This window comes from Cupressus sempervirens, chromosome 3 (assembly GCF_028749045.1).
Source record: "Cupressus sempervirens isolate cs-2001-9-10 chromosome 3, ASM2874904v1, whole genome shotgun sequence".
NCBI classification, from domain to species: Eukaryota; Viridiplantae; Streptophyta; class Pinopsida; order Cupressales; family Cupressaceae; genus Cupressus; species Cupressus sempervirens.
The window spans coordinates 544295413-544317681 of record NC_143120.1 but is presented as its reverse complement, the minus strand read 5'-3'; the positions used below and the strand labels follow the sequence as shown (position 1 = coordinate 544317681).

At 37.4% G+C, this 22269-nt stretch overlaps 1 protein-coding gene across 6 annotated transcripts in view; it reads left to right on the top strand.

The window, feature by feature from the left end:
* EMB2757 (Transducin/WD40 repeat-like superfamily protein) overlaps nucleotides 1–14959 on the top strand; it is a 254050-nt gene extending 239091 nt beyond the window's left edge. For all 6 annotated transcript variants that reach the window (XM_089820808.1, XM_089820807.1, XM_089820803.1 and 3 more), the window contains one exon: nucleotides 14582–14959. In XM_089820808.1, coding sequence (XP_089676934.1) covers nucleotides 14582–14707 — 126 coding nt within the window. In that variant the 3' untranslated portion in view covers nucleotides 14708–14959. The remainder of the gene's footprint in view (nucleotides 1–14581) is intronic.
* The last annotated feature ends 7310 nt before the right edge of the window (nucleotides 14960–22269 follow it).

Genomic DNA, 22269 nt, shown 5'->3' with positions numbered 1-22269 from the left:
TCCGTACGAACAACAAACTTTGCACCCACCAGATATTGTTGGAACTTGGTTAGTGCATGTACGATGGCCAACATCTCTGTCATAAATGGAATATAAGCATTCTGTTTGCGTAAGCTTCCTACTCTCATAGGCTATGGGGTGTCTATCTTGCATCGGTACTGTGCCATGCCTTCTCTGAATGCATCGCACTCCAGAATGAAAGGTCAAGCAAAATTAGGCAATGCAAGTACAAGACAAGTGCTCATTGCTTCTTTCAGTTTATCAAAAGTGAGTTGTGCTTTTTCATTCCACTAGAAGGAACCCTTTCTTGTCAGATTTGTTAATGGGGCGCTAAGCTGAGAGAACACATTTACAAACCTCCGGTAATAACCGCACAGTCCAAAAAATCCTCACAACTCCATGAGTGATTTCGGGGGAGGCCAATCAAGGATAGCCTGAATCTTCGCTTGATGAACTTGAACTCCATATTTACTGACAACATGCCCCAAGTACAATATTTTCGTCATACTGAATTCACACTTGGATCGCTTGGCAAACAAGGACTGATCCTTAATGATCCGTAGGACTTCGCCTAGATGCTTCATGTGCTCTTCCCATGTCATGCTATAAATAAGAATATCATCAAAAAATACTAGTAAGTACTTACACAATTGTTTGTTGAAGATGCAATTCATGCATGATTGGAATGTAGCAGGCACATTTGTTAATCCAAATGACGTGATAGGAACTCATAATGCCCGTAGTAACAACGAAAGGCCATTTTTTCCACGTCTTCCTCCCTCATGTAGATCTGATGGTGTTCGGAACGAAGATCTATTTTTGAAAAATAGATTGCGCCATGTAATTCACCTAGCAACTCATCAATCCTTGGAATGAGATATTTATTCTTTATTGTTTTTTGTTTAACACACGGTATTTCACACACATGCACATCGTCTTGTCCTTCTTTTTGACCAATACCACTGATAACGTGAAGGGGCTAGAACTGGGACGGATCCATCTTTTCTCCAGTAGTTCCTAAATAGTCTTTTCGATCTCATTTTTGAATTTCTTGGAATGGTGGTAGGGTCTGGTTATGACCGACTTGGCTCCAACTTTCAACTCGATAGTATGTTCAAATCCTCGCAGTATGCTAAGAGGGATGTCAACAAAAACTTTATCATGTTCACTCAAAATATTCTGGAGATCATCATCCTGGGGAGGTGTCTATTGCCCCTTTATAGGTCTCGCCGAGACAAAACAATGTCCAACCCAAGCAATGTCATCAAGCTAAAAAATTGCCTCCATCGAATGTGCAGAAACTTCCTTTAGACCTTCATTTGCCATTCTGCAGAGAATAACCTTCTTTCCATCAACAACAAAAGTAAAGTCCATCCGTTTGAAGCTTTGAGTGTATTCATCAAGTGTCACTATCCACTGTATGCTTAGAATAACCTCCATATCATCAAGGTCCATTATGAAGAAATCCTTGGTCACCTTGTGATCCGCCATTGTGATACTTAGCCGAGGAACAAGGTTTGTGCAGTGCAGGAGAGTCCCTCTGACAACCTTGACTTGAAATCTTGCATGCGTCTTTGTAGGTAGACCTCTTCGTTTCACCAGAGAGGAGTTTATGAAGTTTAGAGTAGCTCTACTATCGAGCATCATCATAACCCTTTGTCCTTGAATGGTTCCCCGTAAACGAAACACTATGCACCTTGGGCTACCGGCTAGGGCAATAGTTCCTCCATGTTGTACGAATGCTGCAATTATTTCCTTATGGTTCAATCTAACCATTTTGGTGTCCTCGTGGGGTTGGTTGCCTTCGGTGGGTATATCTTCTTGGTCATCCTCATCATTGGACACAACCTCAATGTAGTGGATCTTTCCTTTCTCGAGGCATCTGTGTCTAGGTTCCCATAGTCCTTTGTAGTTGAAACATAGTTTCTTCCTTAAAAGCTCTTGTCTGGTAGCTTCGTCAAATGACAACTTCCTCGGTGGAGGTTTATTATCTTTGTCCCTTGGAAACATCGGCGGTTTGGAATGTGAGTAACCCCGAGGGGATGGTGTCGACAATGATGCCATACTCCATGCTTTCTTTATGGCTTCCAACAGGGTGGCAGGACTGAACCCCTTTACTCAACCCTTCTTTGGTTTTGTTAGCCCATCCATGAAGAGCACTATTTGTCTTCTTTTAGAAATGTCCGTGACCAAAACAGAGTTTTTAAGATTCTGCAATGTATTGGTCAATCGATCCAGTTTGCCTTAGTTGTGCCAAATCTTTGAAATTGAGTTTCGGATCTTTACCATCAAATCGATCTATCAATCTTAGTGAATTCTGCATAGGTATTTATTTGATCATGCCCCAATGTGATGGTGCCATGATGCTACCATTCATGCGCAACTCCCTCCAAGTGTAATGTTGCAAATTTAATTGCTTCTTCTGACATAGGATTCAGCTGGAAGTAAGTATCAGCCTTCATTACCCACACTTGCGCAAATATGGATCTGGATCCATCAAATGGAGACAAATTTACTTTACTCAACTTCCTCCTGAGATCATCATTAAAATATCCTCGGTTTCTGCCTCTAGAATATCTCATTCTCAAATCTGCATAGACTTTGTAAGATATATCTTCTTCAAAATTTGCATTCTTCCAGTCCTCTCTTAGTTGTTCTTGGCCTCCTCAAAAGTTGGTTGCTTCCATCCCTGTGGTGCCTCCGTCTGTGTGGGGAAAGATGACATGGAAGGTCGTGAACGTGTAGGATGAGGGTTTTCTTTACCCAACGCAGAGTCTGCGCTGTGACTATTCTATTCATGTAATACTTTATTGTTTGCCAATTTCTTGAGAGTTTTTTCCATGAGTTGTTGAGTATCATTGATTTGTGCCTGATTCCTCACAAGTTCTCTTAGTAGTGCCATGAGTTTGGCTGCTGTGAGTTCTGGTTCTGTCGCCATTCTATCAACCGAATGGGTTATCCTTCTCTTCCGGTTATAAACTCCCGTTCACTGTTCACAGGCTGGTAGGATCAAAGCTCTGATACCACTATGATGATCCTGTTCCCTACGTCTTCTCTGGAAATGATCTTTCTCCGTCAAATACTGAAAATGTCACTCAAGTGGAGCTACTGTGGAGGTAGTATGGTATACTAGAGTAGTACGACTGGGTGGAGATGTGGTACGGACGCCAAATGAGGAGGCGCAGCAAGGGAGAGGCCGTACGGTATAGATCGTACGGTGGGAGGATGAGCAAATATGTCATACAAAAAGGTGTTGAGCAGGCTGTACGATGGAATGGAGAAATGTATGGTAGGCAGAAAAATGATGGCCGTACTATATGCAAGCATTGGAAGTCCGTACTATATGCAGGCATAGTAAGTCCGTATGGTGTCAAGTAGTAGGCACACAAGATGGCCGTATAGAGTGTGGAGAGGGCTGTATGGTGGCTTGAGTAGGAAGACCGTCATATAGGGGAGACAAGGGGATGGCCGTACAGTAGGCTCAGATGGCCGTACGAAGTGGTGATGGGAAAGTGTACGATGATGTTACTAAACCACAATGATGGATGGTGTGCAGACAAAAAGGGAATGCTAAGTCCTGTAATAGAAACACTTATAGATCCAAATTCAAAAACCCAAATAGGAATGAAGATTGAACACATATAATCCTCTAATTAATATTGCCAAAAGATGGTGCTTTAGTTTGCCTGATCTGAGCGAAGTATTATAGGTGATGAAATAGGGTGAGGGTTGAATCCCACCAAAACCGAAAAGACCAAATGGGGAAGATCTTTCACTTCCAAAATGGTGAACAATAGAGAATCCCAACAAGAATTCGTAGTACAAAGAAAATAATCTAAATTTCATATCTAATGACTACCTACAAGCTGTGCTTATTTACCCATCAGGGAAAACTTTCCGAGGGTGTACAAAGATAGCTAATGGCAACACAAACTGTGGAAACAAAATAAAAATGGGTCCGAGATATATTAAATCAACCGAATCAATTACAATAGCTTAATTAAAATTTATTTTATAACGGGACCATTATAGTAAGTATTGATTCACACAAGCCTGAATATTGAAGACTATACTCTGAAGTATAAGAGTAAGGCATAATATAAATCTGATATATATTACCGAATTTGCAGAAACTTTACAAAAATTATATAAACACCTGCAAAAACATTACATGATATCATAGTGGGTTCTCTATGAGGTCTTACGAATAACAAAAATATAGATTCTACACATTACTAGGAACGTAGGGCATTAAAGATTAAGAATAGTGGCTAATCGCCAACATACTCAAATAATAAGAGGATATAACAATGGGGACAAAACAACCAGTGGTCAAGATGTTAGAAGTCTTCATGAATTTGGCTTAATGGTGAAGTCTAGAAAACCCTTCAATACATTAAAAATGTTTTCAGCACTAGCATTAAGGACTAATGGAATGTAAGAGCATATCGAATATTGGACAAATCACATCGAAGACGGAGGAGCAACCAATTGATCAGAAATACTGTCCCATTTGGGTAGGTGACATCGAAGTCTCATGATTTCTTGTAAAATTGATGCTCATAGATTGGGGCCCACATTGAAATCTGTCTAATTTTTAACGGACTACTAGTGGTGTTTTGCATTGTAGCTTGGTCAACACAAAACTGAACCTAAGTCTATGGGCTTCTACATTGGGTCTGTGCATTCATTGGCATCATCGTTCTTTGAACTCTTTCTTGTTCTTGCATTTGTATTAGTTGGTTGTGATCAGTATTCTATTTTTGTGATCAACTATCTTAATAGAATGGTATTCGTCACAGTATTGGGCATCGAGGGTGTTGGTGATTCACTTCTGGTGACTCATTGATCTATTCACCGAGATCAAGCATTTGTATTTTATTTGTTTATTTTGTTAATGATGCAATAATATTGGAGTATTTTGTTTGTCTTGGACATTGACTGATTGGTAATGGTGGAGGTCAATTCAATCTTGTTTTTCAATACTGTGATCATTTCTTTACATTTGGCATATGATTTTTGTATTGCATAACAAGGGTTCTTTTCCAGCATTTATATTGATAATGACATCCATCTACACCTTATACTTTGGTCTGCAGTAGGAATTATTCACAATCAATCTCGTGTATACATTGGCACCTTTCATGGGGTCTTCATGAGTTGGGTGCGAACATGGAAAGTTTGGTTGTTGTAATGGTTACCTATTGATTGATACATTGAAACACATTGAAAGAAAATACATAGAAATATAAGCATTCTCTTAAGGCTATATGTCTGCAAATTATTTGGCAAAATTCTTAGAAGGGAAAGAGTGAATGGGGGCAGCATAATACAGTGGTAGGACATTTTAGTGGGCATTTTACAATTTGTGGAAGTGTGCATTAGATTTGGTGCAATTCAGTTTGGAGAAAACAAAATGAGGACTGGAAAATCATAAAAGTGGTATTTCCTCCAATGGTACATTCAATCGTGATCAATTAAGAGATCTTTAGAAAGAAAAAGTAGGAAATTGTTTTTGATTAAGGAAAATAGGTTTTGAAGGGAGCCTGAAACCCTTTAGCAAATCGAAAAATATTTCAATGAAGCCCAAACCAAACATAAACTACAGCCCATAGGTGGAACAGATCGCCAAAGAACCAAGTGACCATGGTGGCAACAAAGATAACATAGTATACCTCAGCCACAAAAAATAGGTTTTGACCGGGCACCTAAAACCCCATGGTTTATAAAAAGTAGACAATAATTCAAAAACCATGTACAACTACAAAATACAGTAGGCTAGAAAAGCCAGGAGAGCCAAAACAGGACAGGGACTCAAGATTTACCTTTCAGTCCCTTCTTTTGAGAACGTAAGGCCATATCAAAAGTTGGATTGGTGAGCTTGACCTCTTTACCTTTAAGAGTTGTCCAACCATCCTCCACCAAACCAATAGCCTTCTACCACGCAAAGTCATCTACACCACAACCAGCCCCCAAAATCCCCTACCCCTTGGGGAGAGTCCTGGGCCACATCAAAAGAAGGTACAATAGCAACATCCAGAGGTGGAGCCACAAGAGGGGCTACAGTCGAAGCACTAGTGATAGAATTCGAAGGGGGAAGAATAGGAGAGGACAACACCGTTGGGGCAACAATTGTACCATCAGCAGCCATAGAATCTACCACCAAAGTTTCCCGAGGCGAACCACTATCCCGAACAGAGGGGGCTTTCTGAACCATGTAGTGATCATTTTAAACCCCTTTCCACTAAGCATGTGACTTCTTCAGTCTAGAAACATAGGAGCATCGGGAAACAAGGTGTCTAGTCTTGTGGCATTTCTTGCATCGGAAGGGGATACCCTCATAGTCAAGAAGCTGAATCCATGAGCCAAGAGTGGTGACCAACATAATCTTTTCAGTGAGTCCTTTGGAGATGTCAATCTCTAATCGAATGCGAGCATACGTCGTCCGAAACACATTTGAAAACACCGTATCGACCAATAAGAAATCCCCAAGGGCATCCCCCACCGCCTCTAGGACAGAATCCAACCAAAGGTGAAGGGGAAGATTTAGCAGTATTGAAAGATTCCATCGATGGGTCAAAATCCTTATACCAGGGTTTGGCCATCAAAGGGAACTTCTCCCCCCATGAGAAACCATGATGCAGAGTAGCGTTTCTATCTTCAGTGGTAGCAAATTTCAGTATGAAAAAACCTCTTGCTACAGGGTATATCTGGGCTATTTTTGAAATGAGGGGCTCACACACATGGGTGATCCAGCGTGTAGATTTGATAGAGGGCCAGAACCCCTTGAAACGAAAAATAGCCGTTGTGGACAAGAAGTCCTCCACATAAGTAGAATATCTCCTCCGCAACATCAGATCCTAAATCAAGCATAATCGGGTTGCCAACGGCAGCAAGCACAACAACACGGAGCCCCAGGCACACAGTCTATCCGCCAGAGCCACCACTAATTCTAGCCTCATAAGCAACTACATTAGCATAAGAAATGGTGGATCTACCCGCAACACCACTACATTGAGCAATAGCTGCCCTAGCAGGAATAGTCGTAGAGGAACCGCCAAGGCCAGCCCCAAAGGCAAGGGCAGGAGAAGACAGGGTATGAAACCTGTCTAGGGCAACGCCGCAAGAGGAGCGTGGAGCAAAAGAGGCGAAAGGAGTTGCTGAGCCAAACACTACACCATCCCCATCCAAGGAAAAGGCCCGCAAAGATGTCGGTGCAACGAAACCAGGCACAGTCTCCCACGCAGACAAGGCTTTCGACATTGTAGACGGCATCGCAACAAGCTCAAGAACTGGTTAAAAGAAAGTAGGAAATTTTTTCTATGTTATTGGATTACAATTGAAACCTATGAAATTTCCTGATGGTGTTCTCTCTAAGTTGGAAGAATTAGATACATATTTGTCCAAAGTAGACCAATCAGATTGGAGTATTTGTCCCGAATAGACCAATCATATCAGAGGCTTTTGGATTGAGTTTGGTAGTCTTTAATGCTTGCTTCGGTCTGACACAGGTTATTGGAACATCCACGTGAAAATGTGAGACTTGCAATTGCTTCTTGTTTTATTGAGATCATAAGAATAACAACTCTTGTAGCACCCTACAATGATGGCATATCAAAGAAGGTTTGCCAGTTTATTTTCGAGAGCCTACATAGGTTAAAGGACATCAAAGCCACTTATTTTGGTAAAAAGGCTAAGATTTTGGAAATTATGGCAAAAACTAGATGATCTATCATTATACTGGATTTCAAATGTAATAAATTGATTATTCAAAATTTTCAATGTTTCTTAACTGAAATTAGAAAGCATCATCTAGATAATATGAGGGTTTGTGTGCAAACTATTATGTCCTTAATCTTTGATGTGGGAGATGCCATCTACAAGCAGTTGCAATCAGACTTGTTGTCTATTTGGAGAAAGGAGCATAATATCTCAACTAGCTTATGAGCTCTCAAATGAGTTGATTAAGCAAAATATTGAAAGGTTCAAAAAATAAAATATTGAAAAAATAACTAATATCAATGGGCTTACAAGTTGTAAGTTCTCTCCAAAAGTAAGAAACAAATGAGGGAGCAGATTTGTTTCACATTTTAGGAGACTTGGACGCCTAATCACATTAGTGGTGATAGTAAGGAAGATAAGTCAACCAAAGAAGTTTGAGCTAGTGTTGAAGAAGATAGAAATCACAAAATTTGGCTCCAACAAAATAACATAAATGCTTGTGAGGAGATGGATTCGTATATTGCTATAGGTAAGGGATATACAAACCTTTTAATTGGTGACTTGGAAGTTGTTATTGGAAAACATTTTGGTGAGGATGGTTTAATTCAAGGAGAGTATGTTGGAGTCTCAAGATGTGTGATCAACGAAGAAAATGAATCTTCACATGATGATTGTTTACAGCATAGATTAATTGATTAATGCACATAGACAATGAACAAGAACAACAACAGTATTACTCTGTCTATTATTCGCATATGCCAAGAGATTACATACAGAGCATAAGATAAGATGATTTACAATGATCCCAGACGGGGTATAAATACTTCCTGCCAAACCTTCCTGAAGGGGTCTGTCGGCTACATAACAATACTAATCTACCTGTCGGCTACAAAATCCTTACCGACAACTTGAACCCGTCGACCACAGTCTTTACTGATGACATGAACTCGTCAGTTACACAATTTCTATCGATGACATCATCCCCCCCCAAAAGAAAAAGTTCTCTGGACAACAATTATAAAATATTCGAGACAAATTAACAAACAAAATACATTAACTGATTAACTACACAAGATAGATCTGTTTCTGTCACATCACTTTCACATTCGCCCCATGCCTACAACAAACTGGTCTCCAACCCATGATGCATTTGTAGTCTCTGATAACACAATACTGTCTTCTTAATCAAGCCAATCTTGATAGCCACCTATGTTGCTTTTTCTGCTTCCAACTCCTGGGTACCCTGAACCAAGTGTCGCTGTAATACCTTCAACAGGATGATCAGCTCCTCCTGAGCTTTCTATGCATCCACCAAGACAGCCTCACGTCCAACAGCTACTCCAAGTGCTTTTGGTACACAAACACTCCATGCTTGTAGCAGCTCCAAGTCTCGTCAACTGGTCACACTTCCCATGACTGATAATCACAGTGACTAGGGGTCTAGGGGGCAATGCCCCTAGCGGGGTCGACGGGCAGCGCCCCCGTGGGGTCCTAGGATAGCGCCCCTCGCCACCAAGACCAAATTAGCACTCCAAAACCCACACAAAACTGCATGAAACACACTATTTTTGTGATTTTCTTCCAATTCCACACCCTTTCTAGCAATTGCTTATGTTTCCTCCTTGTTTATGTCTTTCTCTTCCCCTCGGAATCATACATTATTCATTCTGAACATTTTTGGTTTGTCAACATTTTTGTTTTTTTGTTTTTTTGTTTTTTTTTTGCTCCTACCTCTGCCTGTTCTGTCTCTCACTCCTAACTGCTGTGTTGCTTTTGCCTTTCCACAAAGAATATGAGTTACCATGTCCGTGGGATAACAAATTTAGACACCGAGCAATAACATCTCTCTTGCTACACCACTTGCTGCAAATTTTGTCTACTACTTGGTAATGTCTCTTGCATGTCAAGGAGACTAATGAGCGTTGGAAAAAGGAAGCCGCAGATAGGAGAATGAAACCTTGGCAAAAATAAACAAGTGTTGTAACCCGTGGGATCACAATGCGACTGGCTAAAAGATACATAACAACGCAACCCGCTGAACTAGGGAGCCATCCACAGATAGAGAAGTGTGCAGGAAATAAAGGAAACCGCGGAAGAAAGAAAGCCATCGGGGGTGAAAGAAGATGCCACTGAGGGAGAATGAAGACAACCCACAATCACAATGCAAACCCGCGAACAAAAAAGAAGCGAACCGGTAGGAGAAAGAAATTGCCACCGCGAGAAAACGAAGAGGTGGCCACAGAAACAAAAGTAAAGCCCTCCACCGCCGCCCACTCGTGAGAAAACACTAGGCACCCGCGGGAAAGCAAGGCACCCATGGGGCGACCACAGGACCACCCGCAGAGCAGCAGTCCACAGATGTGTCCGCAAGTACTTTCTTTCTTCTCTCTCCTTTTTTTCTTATTTTATTTTTATTTTTTTGTTCCAACAAAAATACAACTCTCTTTTTATTTTTTATTTTTATTATTCTTTTTACAACTCAATTTTCCCTCCACACTTTGCCATGTTGCAACAACGACAGTGTCATTCTGGCATGGTACATCTTCAGCTTCGACCCGTTGACTGCCTAAGGCACTTCTTGTCCGTGCAAGGTCCACAATTTTATTGCTCCATTGTCACCTACCTCCCAGATCTGGTATGGCCCGGCCCATTCGACTTTAAACTTTCTTGGTTTATTTCGTTCGTCATACTTCAACACCAACTGCCCTGATTGAAACCTGTTCAGTTCCAGGTGCTTATCACGTCGCGTTTTGCGTATGTTCTGTATCACCTCTGTGGCCCATTGTGCCTGCAATTTTGTGGGCTGCCATCCCTTGCCGTCAATAATTGTATTCTTGATTTTAAAACCTTTACTCTATATTGTGGAAGTTTTTATTAAGCATGTTCTCTTTGTTTCCTATGCAGACTGTGCGATGTGTTTTCCTTGCTGTCGGCACCCTTCTAATATATCAGTGGTTTGTCATAACATTTTCTTTCTACGCAATCGTACAGTGGGATCTTTCCTTTTTCTAGGTTTGTACTTTATGTTCTTCCCCTCAGCTTTAGCCATAACCGTCTTTCCTTCTTCCACTTCTCTGTATTCCTTCAGACATTCATTTTCCTCTTCTTTCTCACCTTCGTCCACCTTTAACATATTACAGCTCGAAAAGAGTTTGTAGTCCTCTATCTACCAGTGGTAAAGACCGTTGACAGAATCCAAATCATCATCCATTGATCCTCCTTCCAACCGTAGGACTTCCTCTTGATCTAGTTTCATATGTTGCCTCCCTTCATCTTCTTCAAAATCTGATGATAGAGCTTCTTCCCCCACCATTTGGGTGTGTAAATCAATGACGAATTTTCGCCCATTGCTCTCAGGTGATAAAGTGTTTTTCTTCTAGTCGTGTTTAACTTTGGCATGAATAAGCCATCTGCCGCCCAGAATGGCATCGTATCCTTTTCTCTTCAGCAAGATTACGACGAAGTCGAGCAGGAATGGTTGTGTGCCAATCATCATCGGTTGTACCATCTAGATGCCAAGAGGTTTAATGTCATGTTGGTCCGCTGTCAACAACTGCAATGTAGGTGGCCACAACGTTGGCTATCCCAACCTCTTCCAGGTATCCTTGGGTAAGACATTCATGTCGGACCCTCCGTTGACAATTGTGTCTGTCAACACATTTCCTAGAATCCCCATCTCGACGACCGCCGAATGCCGTTTGGATGCGAGGGCTAGCAACATTGGGTCTTCCCCCCTGCGGCAACTTCCTTCCCTCTTCCTGGTTCTCTTGGTAACTTAGCAGTTGGTGCAATATTTGTGAGTGCCGATTGGAGCTGAGGCATTGTGAGCAATAGATCGCTTATTTTGACGGGTACCTCAGTTTGTAGTATCTGTTGTACAATGTTATGTTTCGTGTAGTTCCTTGCTGAGGTGCTGGTGGTATCCTTCAACCAAGATTTCTCCACCTATGTTGCTTTCTCAGTTTCCTTCAGTACTTCCTCTATCCTCTTCTTTCCTTTCGCGAGGTTGGGGTATAGTTTTGCTTGTTTTCGTGTGATTGCTAGTACCTCTTCGTCCGTCCCAATGGTGATCAGATTCTCTCCAAACTTCGGGCACTTGGCATCTTCACGATCATCGGGTTTGCACCATCTGCATAATAATTTTGGTGTGTTCGCTGTTGTACAATCCTGGACAAAGTGGCCCCACAAATTGCATGCTCGACATGAATGATTGGCCATCCGTTTGCATTGTACTAAATTTGACTCCGGCTACTATTGTTATTGTTATTGTTCGCATTGTTGTTGTTCTGCCCATGTCTATTATTTCTGTATCCTCCAAATGTGGCACCCTCTATGCTTGTGTTCCCACTCCCTCCGGACACGAAAGCTTCCTGTGCCAGGAACACTTGTTGAGGTCCTCTGGTTTTCATGTTGAAGGAACATTTTTTTTTGGAATGTCCCATGATTTGGCAGATGTTGCATAACTGGTTCTTTGGACAGGACCCTTTGGTGTGACCCTCTGTCTCACGCTCTGTGCACCATAGTTCACTTCCCTTCGTTTCTTTCTGCATGTTCTTAAATTCCTTCATCATGCGAACCATGTCCTTTTGGAGGGCTCAAACCTTTTTGCAGCTATTTTCATCATCACTGCTCTCTTCTTCCGAAGGCGCATCATTGTTTGACTCAAAGGAGCTACTCTTCTTCTTCTTCTTTTTTGTCTTTTGCTCACTTTCTAGGTTCATTGCTCGATTGTATGCTTCAATGTATGACAATGGCAACACAATCTTCATCTTCTTCCACAGCTTCAGGTGTAGGGCTTCAATGAACCATCAAGTCTTTTAGTTTCCTGGCATAAACTCGGACAGTTTTGTTCTTCCCCTGCTTAGTATTGTATATCTTCGCTACAATCTCATTGTTATGCCACAACAGTTGAAATTTCGTGATAAACTCCTTGATGTTGTCCCAACTGTTTAACTTTTGTGGATCTACATCGGCGAACCAATCAATTGCAACACCCCATAGGGTTGTGGGAAATTGTCAAACCCATTCGTTTGTATTTGTTATGCGATTTTCCCTCCAAATCGTTTCGCATGTTTTACAGTGTCGGATTGGATCGGCCATACCATCGCCATCAAACTTCGGCAGTTTTTCCATTGGTCTCGCCATTACTACTAGATTTTGTGCACGTGCGTTGTTCGGTCCTGCAATACTAGCATTGTTCACTTCCACACCGTGGCTTTGCACTCCCACACCGACAGTCTGTACTCCCACACCGGCGGTCTACTCTCCCACACCAGCGGTCTCAACAGCTGCGAACCTTGGTGAAGAAGGATCTTCTGAAGTTGTCCCTTCCGAAAGTGTATCTGAGATGAGTAGTTCACTCCATGCTTGTGCTCCCTCGGCACTCCGAGCCGTGCGAGTCGATTCCCTTCTGTCTAGATTCTCTTCCCTTGGCGAATACAAGTTCAAAAATTCCTCTCTTGCTTCCTCCACCAATTCCACCCACTGGCGAGTCTCCAACAATTTTTCGGCGCTACGGTGTCCATTGGCAATCTTCTGAAACCTCCTTCGGCGCTCGGCCTGTTGTGCTAAAATTAAATTGCCTTGAGCTGTGCGGATTTCGTCTTTGTCCTTCAGCTTATTCTTATTTTTGTTTAACTGATTCGGCATTAGTCGTCATTCCTCAGCTTTTGTTCTAGGTCCATTGGGCAACAACGCCAAATTTTTACCGCATAGATTAATTGATTAATGCACACAGACAATGAACAAGAATAGCAACAGCAATACTCCGTCTATTGATTGCATATGCCAAGAGATTACAGAGCATAAGATAAGATGATTTACAATGATCCCAGACGCAGTATGAATACTTCCCGCTGAACCTTCCCGAAGGGGTCCGTCGGCTACATAACAATACTAATCTACCTGTCGGCTACAAAATTCTTAACGACAACATGAACCTATTGGCCACACAGTCTTTACTGACGACATGAACTCGTCGGCTACACAGTTTCTACTGACGACAATCATGAATCATTTGAAAATGACGATGTGATAATAGTTGTGGCCATGCAATCAGAGGTAGAGAAGATTTATCTAATTAATCTAAAATTGTTGCAATATATGATGAATTGTGAATCGTCACCTTTAGCCCAATGCCTTCTACCACAACTATTTTTTCACATTTTCTACATTGTCCTCTTCATTTTAGTCTTAAATTTTAAAATAAAACAACTTACTACAAATTGATTTGTTTTTTATTTTCAAGTTTTTAAAATGCTGACTTCAACTATATATAAGAATCAATTGTTGTAAGCTTGATTTGTGTACTAATGCTTGCTTGTTGACTATTTCCACTTTTTCCACTTAAGTTTGTTGCATTTGATAATTCCCTCTTGTATTTTTATGTATTATCAAAGAAAAGCTTAAATTTTCTTTAGCCCAATGCCTTTACCACAACCATTTTTCACATTTTCTACGTTGTCCTCATCATTTTAGTCTTAAATTTATAAATAAAATAACTTACTTCAAACTGATTGGTTTTTTATTTTCTAGTTTTTAAAATGTTGACTACAACTATATATAAGAATCAATTGTTGCAAGCTTGATTTGTGTACTAATGCTTGTTTGTTGCCTATTTCCAGTCTTTCCACTTAAGCTTGTTGCATTTGATAATTCTATCATGTATTTTTTATGCATTGTCAATGAAAAGATTAAAAGACAAAGTTAGTTGTAAAAAATGTATTTAGTATTTCTAGTATTATGGAGTATTGGCCATTTGTTATAACTATTTTTCCATTTGAAGCTGCCATTTATAAAATATATTTGATATATCCCAAAACATTGTAGATCTAACACACTACTCATCTTGATAACACAGGTGACAAGTGTTTCTCATTCAAACGATTGTAAGATATTTGCCTCTTCATCAGAGGATGGCACTATTGCTTTATGGTCACTATATCCACCTTCTAGTGCTCCATCGAGTAGTTCTCTTCAATGTTAGTCGTGTTTTGACCCTATTAAGAATGTATTTGTTAGTTATTTCCCACAACAAAATATTTGTTTGTAAAGTATATACATGAAACATTTAATAGATTAATGTGATTTTGAATATAATTTCAGAAAGACTCTTTTGTCTATATTTAGTCTATGGAAGAAGCTCAATCAACAAACAGAACCATATTTGTTTGTGGAAAAATCTGACTATTGTATAATATCATTTAGCTTTTATGATATTTAATCATTTCATATTAAATTTGTTAAGTTTGTCAGCGTAGTTCAATTTGCTTTGAATAAATAACAAATGTAGTCATCAAACAATTATATTGGTCTTTTTGCATAAGATTTAATATTATTTTTTCATGTGAATGTTTGGATTTCTTCCACTCATTAAATTCCACTTAAACACAATATCTAGTTTTGAGGATATTTTTATGGTTTTTTTTTCAAGAACATGACAAACATTGTTTTTACACAGACAATTAGTTGCTTGATATAAGTCATTAGGATGTGTTTTTTTTTTGATAAATCATCAGGATGTGAGGCACAAATATTCTTGAAATTTCAAACACTATTGGAGTCTTGAAATTTTTTTGGTTGCCTCCTATTGTTTAAGATATTGGGTACACATGAACTCACTTGTAGGCACACGTGTATGGGGCATGCTACACATACACATACAATCATGCGCATAGAGATGCTAATGTGCACAATCATGCATACATGTACAGACATAAACAAAAGCATGCGCAAAATGCAAAATACTTAAAATTGTGTTTTCTATGAATAGGTTTTAAAAATAGCCTCATTTTATATCCCTGTATGCATATGCATATATTTTTAATTTTAAATAATAAAAAAGTTTAAACTCAAATTAAAACTAGAACTTAAAACTAAGTTGTTAAAAAAAATTAACCAATCTTATTCATTGTACATTGTCAAATGTAGTTATATATATATATATATATATATATATATATATATATATATAAACTATTATTACTTTAAATTACGACTATAATCAAAACTAAGCATGTGTCAATCATATAACTCTAAGAAACAAAGATTTTTTCTTGCCTTCATGTATTAAGAAGTGATGTTTAGCAAGTTGGCCTTGTATATAGATTTGGGTATTATAGTTAGTCTCTAGAGCTAGATAGGTCACTATTGACCAAGTTAAAGGTTGCTTAGTAGCTTTAGAGATGAGTATAGTGTATATGTTGGTTATCTAGTTAGATTCATTATAGTCTTGGAAATAGTTTTGGTTAGAAAACCATAGAGCCATCATGTTAATGTTATTGTAGCTATGGTTGGATTGCTTCAAACCAACATAAATATCTAATTGACCTATTAGCCTTAGACATTTATATGTGTCAATCCAATGATCTATTAATAATCAACAATTCCAAATTAATGGGGCTGACATGGAAGACTGATAGGTTTAAATGAGAATTGAACCTTCATCTCTTTGATCAAACATACAAGTCTACAAAAAAACCAAATTTATAAGAGAAGTGCTAAGGGGAGACGATAGTCCTATATCGTCTATATAGTTGGAAGAGCAACAATGATTTGTATCATTCTCCATGGTTTAATGAACATAATCATGACAAGTTGTGTTTTGAGTTCCTTATGAACATTAGGGGCAAAGAGTGGTGTGTTCAAACAAATGTGTATGGCAACAGAAGCACCGACTTTGGGAGGGAGGAGAGATATAAGCTTTGGTTCGACCAGTAAACCATCCTCTGGACGGACAAACGTATCATGTATGTATAGTTACTACAACCCCTAATTGAGTCCTCCCTTAGAGGCCTTGTTTGTTTATGTTAACAATTTGTTGGTGTTTTTGTGTGCCGATTGATCTTTAATTGACGAGATAGCGATATGGAGATGAAGCGATCACAGGCGATTTGGCGACACTATTTGTTGAAACCCATGTCAAAATGGGCCGATACAAAGTGAATTGCAAGTACTCCCCTTTTACAATTGAGCTCTGCAATCTCATCTTGGAAGGCTTGGCAAGTGAGCAGCTCAATCAACGACTCACTCCTGTTGCACACTATTTTTGGCTGTTGATCTTAGCAGTTTAGGAAATTTTACTCCTCCATATAAACTGCATCAATTTCATTTCATCTTTTCAAATTTATATTTAGAACCAAAAATTTAAGAATATAATGTGGAGAAAATGAAATGAAAGAATAAATTTTCCAAAATTTGTCTCCATTGTATTGCTATCTCATGGAGATTTTTTCTTTAAACATAGCATTGGGTCCTCTATCTATGGTTATTTCTTCGTATATTCCTCCTAGCCATGCAATGTCCTTGCCATATGCCCTTGGTTACCTCTGCATGCCCACAAAATAATGACCAGTTAAGAAGGAAAAAATAAGCACAAATGGATTATATTTTTACTGTTCGATTTTTGGGGGTGTTGAACTGTTTAGCACTAATACAAACCCATAAAACTCGGACTTCATATGTTTCTCAAATCGGGTTGTACCTTGAGTGTTTTGACTACTTTAGTTTACTTAATAAGCCACGTCCCAGTCTTTCTTCACACAATGCTTGCAAAGTTGAAGGATAGAAAAATCACGTAGAATGCTAGCAAAAGCCATGTTCCAGCTGTAGTTCCACGTGCCCTTCGTCTAGGAGAAGATGATTTTAGGGTACATTTTTATAAGAAATATGGATCATTGAGTTTTTGTTGCGTGAAATAAATTTGATGAAATTGGATTCTTCTTGTAAAATTTCTTGGTCTATGTTATGCATTTCAATATATCTCCCCAAGAAAATGTCAATATATCGTTCCAAGAAATTTACTATGTGAATTATATGAAGCAGGTAGCATTAATGCTAGTTCTTAAATTACTTCAAATATTTGATACTTTCTTTGAGGGAGATTTCATGTTAGTTATTGTTAATGTTATAATTCTATCGAATAAATTATATATAGAAGATATATAATATATGACAAATATTATATATGAAATAATTAACTTATATTAAGAGTGATATATATATATATATATATATATATATATATATATATATATATATATACATATACATATACATATACATATACATATATGTATATGTATATGTATATGTATATGTATGTATATATACATATACATATACATATGTGTATGTGTATGTGTATGTGTATGTGTATATATATATATATATATATATATATTGAGGGTATATTAAGAGTGTTATAAATATAATTAATGTAAGTTAATATATTAAAGAGGCATGCCTCTTATATCCCAAATATATTCATTTGTATAGTAACTTGGAAAACACATAACATATTCACAAGTGCTACTACAAGTCACAGAGCAGTTTAATGGGTCATATCTTACACAGATAATCTTTAACATGGTATTAGAGCAGTGTTACGATTTGGATGCTAGATCTGATATTTGATTTTGAAACTTGTTGGGATGCTAGATCAGATAGTTGATTTTGGAACTTGCTAAATCAACAAAAGAAAAATTATTTACACTGAGAATTTGTAGAACTTATTTTACACTTTACCATGACTAGTTGCTCATGATGTAGAACACAGTTTGCCTCACAGGCCCGACTGATCTTGTTGCAAATTTTCTAGATGACTTTATAATGGACAGTATTGTCAATATTTAATCATGATTGGAGGGTCTGACCTCCATTTCTAGCATATGGATGGTCTTCCATGGATAGTGAAGGACCTATTCAAACGAACAACCAAAGTTTTGGAGCAGAAGCAAATTGATCACTGGGAAAATGTGGGAGGAAAATCCCGAGGAGTAGAAAGAATGGATGTAGCCCCAATCGAAGGCATATAATCCAATGATTATTTGTAATGATAATCAGAAAAGGAAAAGAACTAAAAAACAAAGTAAATTCGAAAGTTGTGAAAACAAATTATTATTTCAGAACTTGAACACCCATTCGGGTAAGTTTTGACGGAGTTTCAAATAGGTGATTAGATGGGATCAAAATAACAATCTTACTATGGTCTATCAAGTTTAGGAACACATACCTAACGGGAGAGGAGATATCGAGTAGTCATGAGAGTCTCTGTTCAAGCCAGTCTCATTAGGTTAGGATGACACCCCAAATACCACCAGCGTACTTCCTCATTTGCGAGCTCAATTGCATTATTGATTGAGGATAGAGCCTACATTGATTCATCAACCACACATTGAAATCATCGTGGTGAGGCAACAGAGGGAAGAATATTTGAAATAACTTGATCATTTCCAAGTGTCCTAAACATTATAAATCAAAGAAAGGAAATCAAATATCAAACCAAGATATATTATGGAAAATAGAATGATACAGGGTAGTATTTGCTTGAAGGCTTTGGTCAAGATGATGATTCAGAGTGAAGATAAATGACGTTTTCTTCATGATCAACAGTAAAACATCTATATGCTTACCTACACATTGTAGAAGATAGGTCTGTAAATCTAGTAATGTCACCAAATGTTCCCGAGATCACCAAACTTGGATGATAGAATATGAGATTCACTGGATAATATTCACGAACTTTTGATATCGAGAGCTACCCCATCACATAGGGAATGATGTGCATATAAGATGAAAAGATATGGAACTTGGACATCTTGTACTAGTGAAAAATTGATTGTGTATATGAGGATGACAAATTACACTCGTGATACAGAGATAGTTAAACACCAATCTGGAAATCATAATCATAATTAGTCTAAATGCAAGTATAATCTACGAGCAAAGATTTGGAATCAACTAAGGAGAAAGGAGAACTTATGGTCAGATTAATGAGCTTCGTGAGTCTCTATGAATTATTTTTAGGAGATTACAAGTGGAGAGAGTTGTTGGTTTTGTGAGTGAAGAGCTTTACCTCATCTACTAATGGAATGGCATTGTGTTATATTGAATATGTCAAGATCATGATTATATTGCAACATATGTATTATTTTTCATTAGTACCACCACCAAGTCAAGGATAAGAAACTCAGACAATTAAGTTGGGCTCCAACCAATATTTTCATGTTCTCCATATTTGGCTCTTGCAATTTGTCAAGTAATCTATCTTGCAAAAATGTGGATCAAGAAAGAGGCTAAGTGACATTTTTAAGAATACCCTTTGGGACAAATTCATCATAATGATGAGATAGATATTAAGTTAAAAATAATGAAGATGGACATGCATTTGGACTATGTTCCATTGTAACATTTTCCCAAGCATACTAAAGTGTCAAATATTTGAAGGATTTAAGATGCAATCAAAACATGAAGGAAAATAATGTCATTGCTCTATGCATTATGATGGCCCTATGTTAATGTAATGATCTAAGGCATAGATTCTGCTATGAAGTTTTAGAGAAATAGGAGAGCTCTTGTTCACTATCTCACACAAGCATTATGAAATACATTCAAGATGTTTGAAGACACATGATGGTCACTTTAAATATAGAGGTGATGACTAACAAAATTAGAGGTTGATATCTTTAGACCTGATAGTGACTAAAAACCCTATAAAATAGAGTAAGTGAGAATTTTACATTGTGGGGGTGAATAATAACCAATCTTTCATTCCCATTGTTTGACAAAATGCTCATGTGGAGGCATTTTTGGATTTGATGATTATGGTCTTTCATTGGAGCATCTCGTATCAAGGATGTGCAGATAAGTACTCATTGTGTTTTAGTATTACATTTACTAATCTCTATACTCTCTCTTATTTTGTATTTCTATAATTACTATAAAGAGCTATTTGACTTGATTTTTTTCCCTTTGTCTCTGAGGATGTTCTTGTTGGAAAAGAAGATTGGTACATTAGGTATTCTACCGAATATTGTGTGGGACACAATCTTATGACTGTAGCTCTAAAGAAGTCGTTGATCTAAAATTCATTAGTCACTTGATGATCATGCTAGAAGAAGTAAGGCTTCTTGAAGTGAATATATTTGATTATTGAGATTATGAGTAACCTTATATATCAAGAGGGAGTTTTGGTAGTTCATTAGAGACAATCTTGGACAAAAAGAGGGAGAAAATAGGTCAGAAGACCTTATGCTATCAAGATACCCATTGAACTAGGGAAGCATGACATGACTTGCTACCAAGAGGTTAGAAGGATGATAATAGATTCAAAGGAAGTCTGACACTTCATCAAAGACAACCTTGTGCTAAGAGATCAGAAAAGTTGATATCAAACTAAGAGGCAGAAACCTTATTCTTTGATATGTTTTATGGTGAAAGTTGTGACAACACCACATGTCAGTATTCATAGAGACTAAATGCAAACTTTTGATGTCATACGTGTATGAGCCTATCCCCTATGTACATCATGAAGAAGTGACGACTTCTAAATAATTATCACTTGTATTAGGAGAAGTTATTGAAACATGACGACCTTACAATAACTTGTATCATGATATACATTTTGTGTAAATGATGAAATATATTGTGAAAGGCTTTATCTTACAAATCAACAACTAGGCGTTAGATGTTATTAATTTAACTATCTACAAGTTGTTTGTATAGATATATTTTAGGTACTTGGTGAATATCTTGCCTTGATATTTTGATAGGCTATTATCACATTGAGTACTTGGTGAATATCATTTAGTTGATGTTCTGATAAGCCATTGCTCAGAGTATTTGGTGAATATCATTTGATTGATATTTCGATAGGCCAATACTTATATGATATCATATACTAGAAATATCAAAGATTTCCTATATGTATTATTTTTGAAATATTACCTATGGTGTAATATCTATATTAATTGTGTTATAACTCTAATTAATGTAAGTTAATATATCAAAGAGACATGTCTCTTCAAGAGGCATGCCTCTTTATATCACATAAATATTCATTTGTATAGTAACTTGGAAAATACAAAATATCCACAAGTACTATTATAAGTTACATAACAGTTTAATGGATCATATCTTTAACAATTATATTATAATTCTAGTCTTAAAATGTTCATATTATTTAAATAATACGTAAAATAAGAAATGAAGAATTCTTTATATAAAATTAAGTCTTAAGATATTTTAAAAATATATATAGAATAATTTTTCTGTACATCAAAAAAAAAAATTGATCAAAAATCTATGTTTTTAAAATGTATTTTTATAAAATGATTATTTAAGTTTTAAAAATACTTATACAATTTTGCTTTAAAATTTCATTTGTATTTTGCATATAAGATATTATGACATCAATTTTCAACCGTAATTCTTCTTCTAATTAAAATAAATTAAGAAATTATTTAAAAGTAAAAATAATGGTTATTTTTAGAATAAATTGAAATGGAAGGTAAGAAAAAAATAGCTTTTGGAAGGTGTTTTGCTAGAAAATTTACATTTAAACTTTAGAGGGAACTTTTTTATTTAGAAAACATTTATATAAAAAAATATTTTAAAAAATAAATATTAATAACATGTTAGGTACAATTTTTTAGTTTGTAGCAAATCTTCTATCTACCTCCACAAAGGTTGCAAAGGTATGATCTCTGCTCCAGTTATAATGACCAACCATTTTCCCACACCCCATAAATAAGTACACCATTGATATCT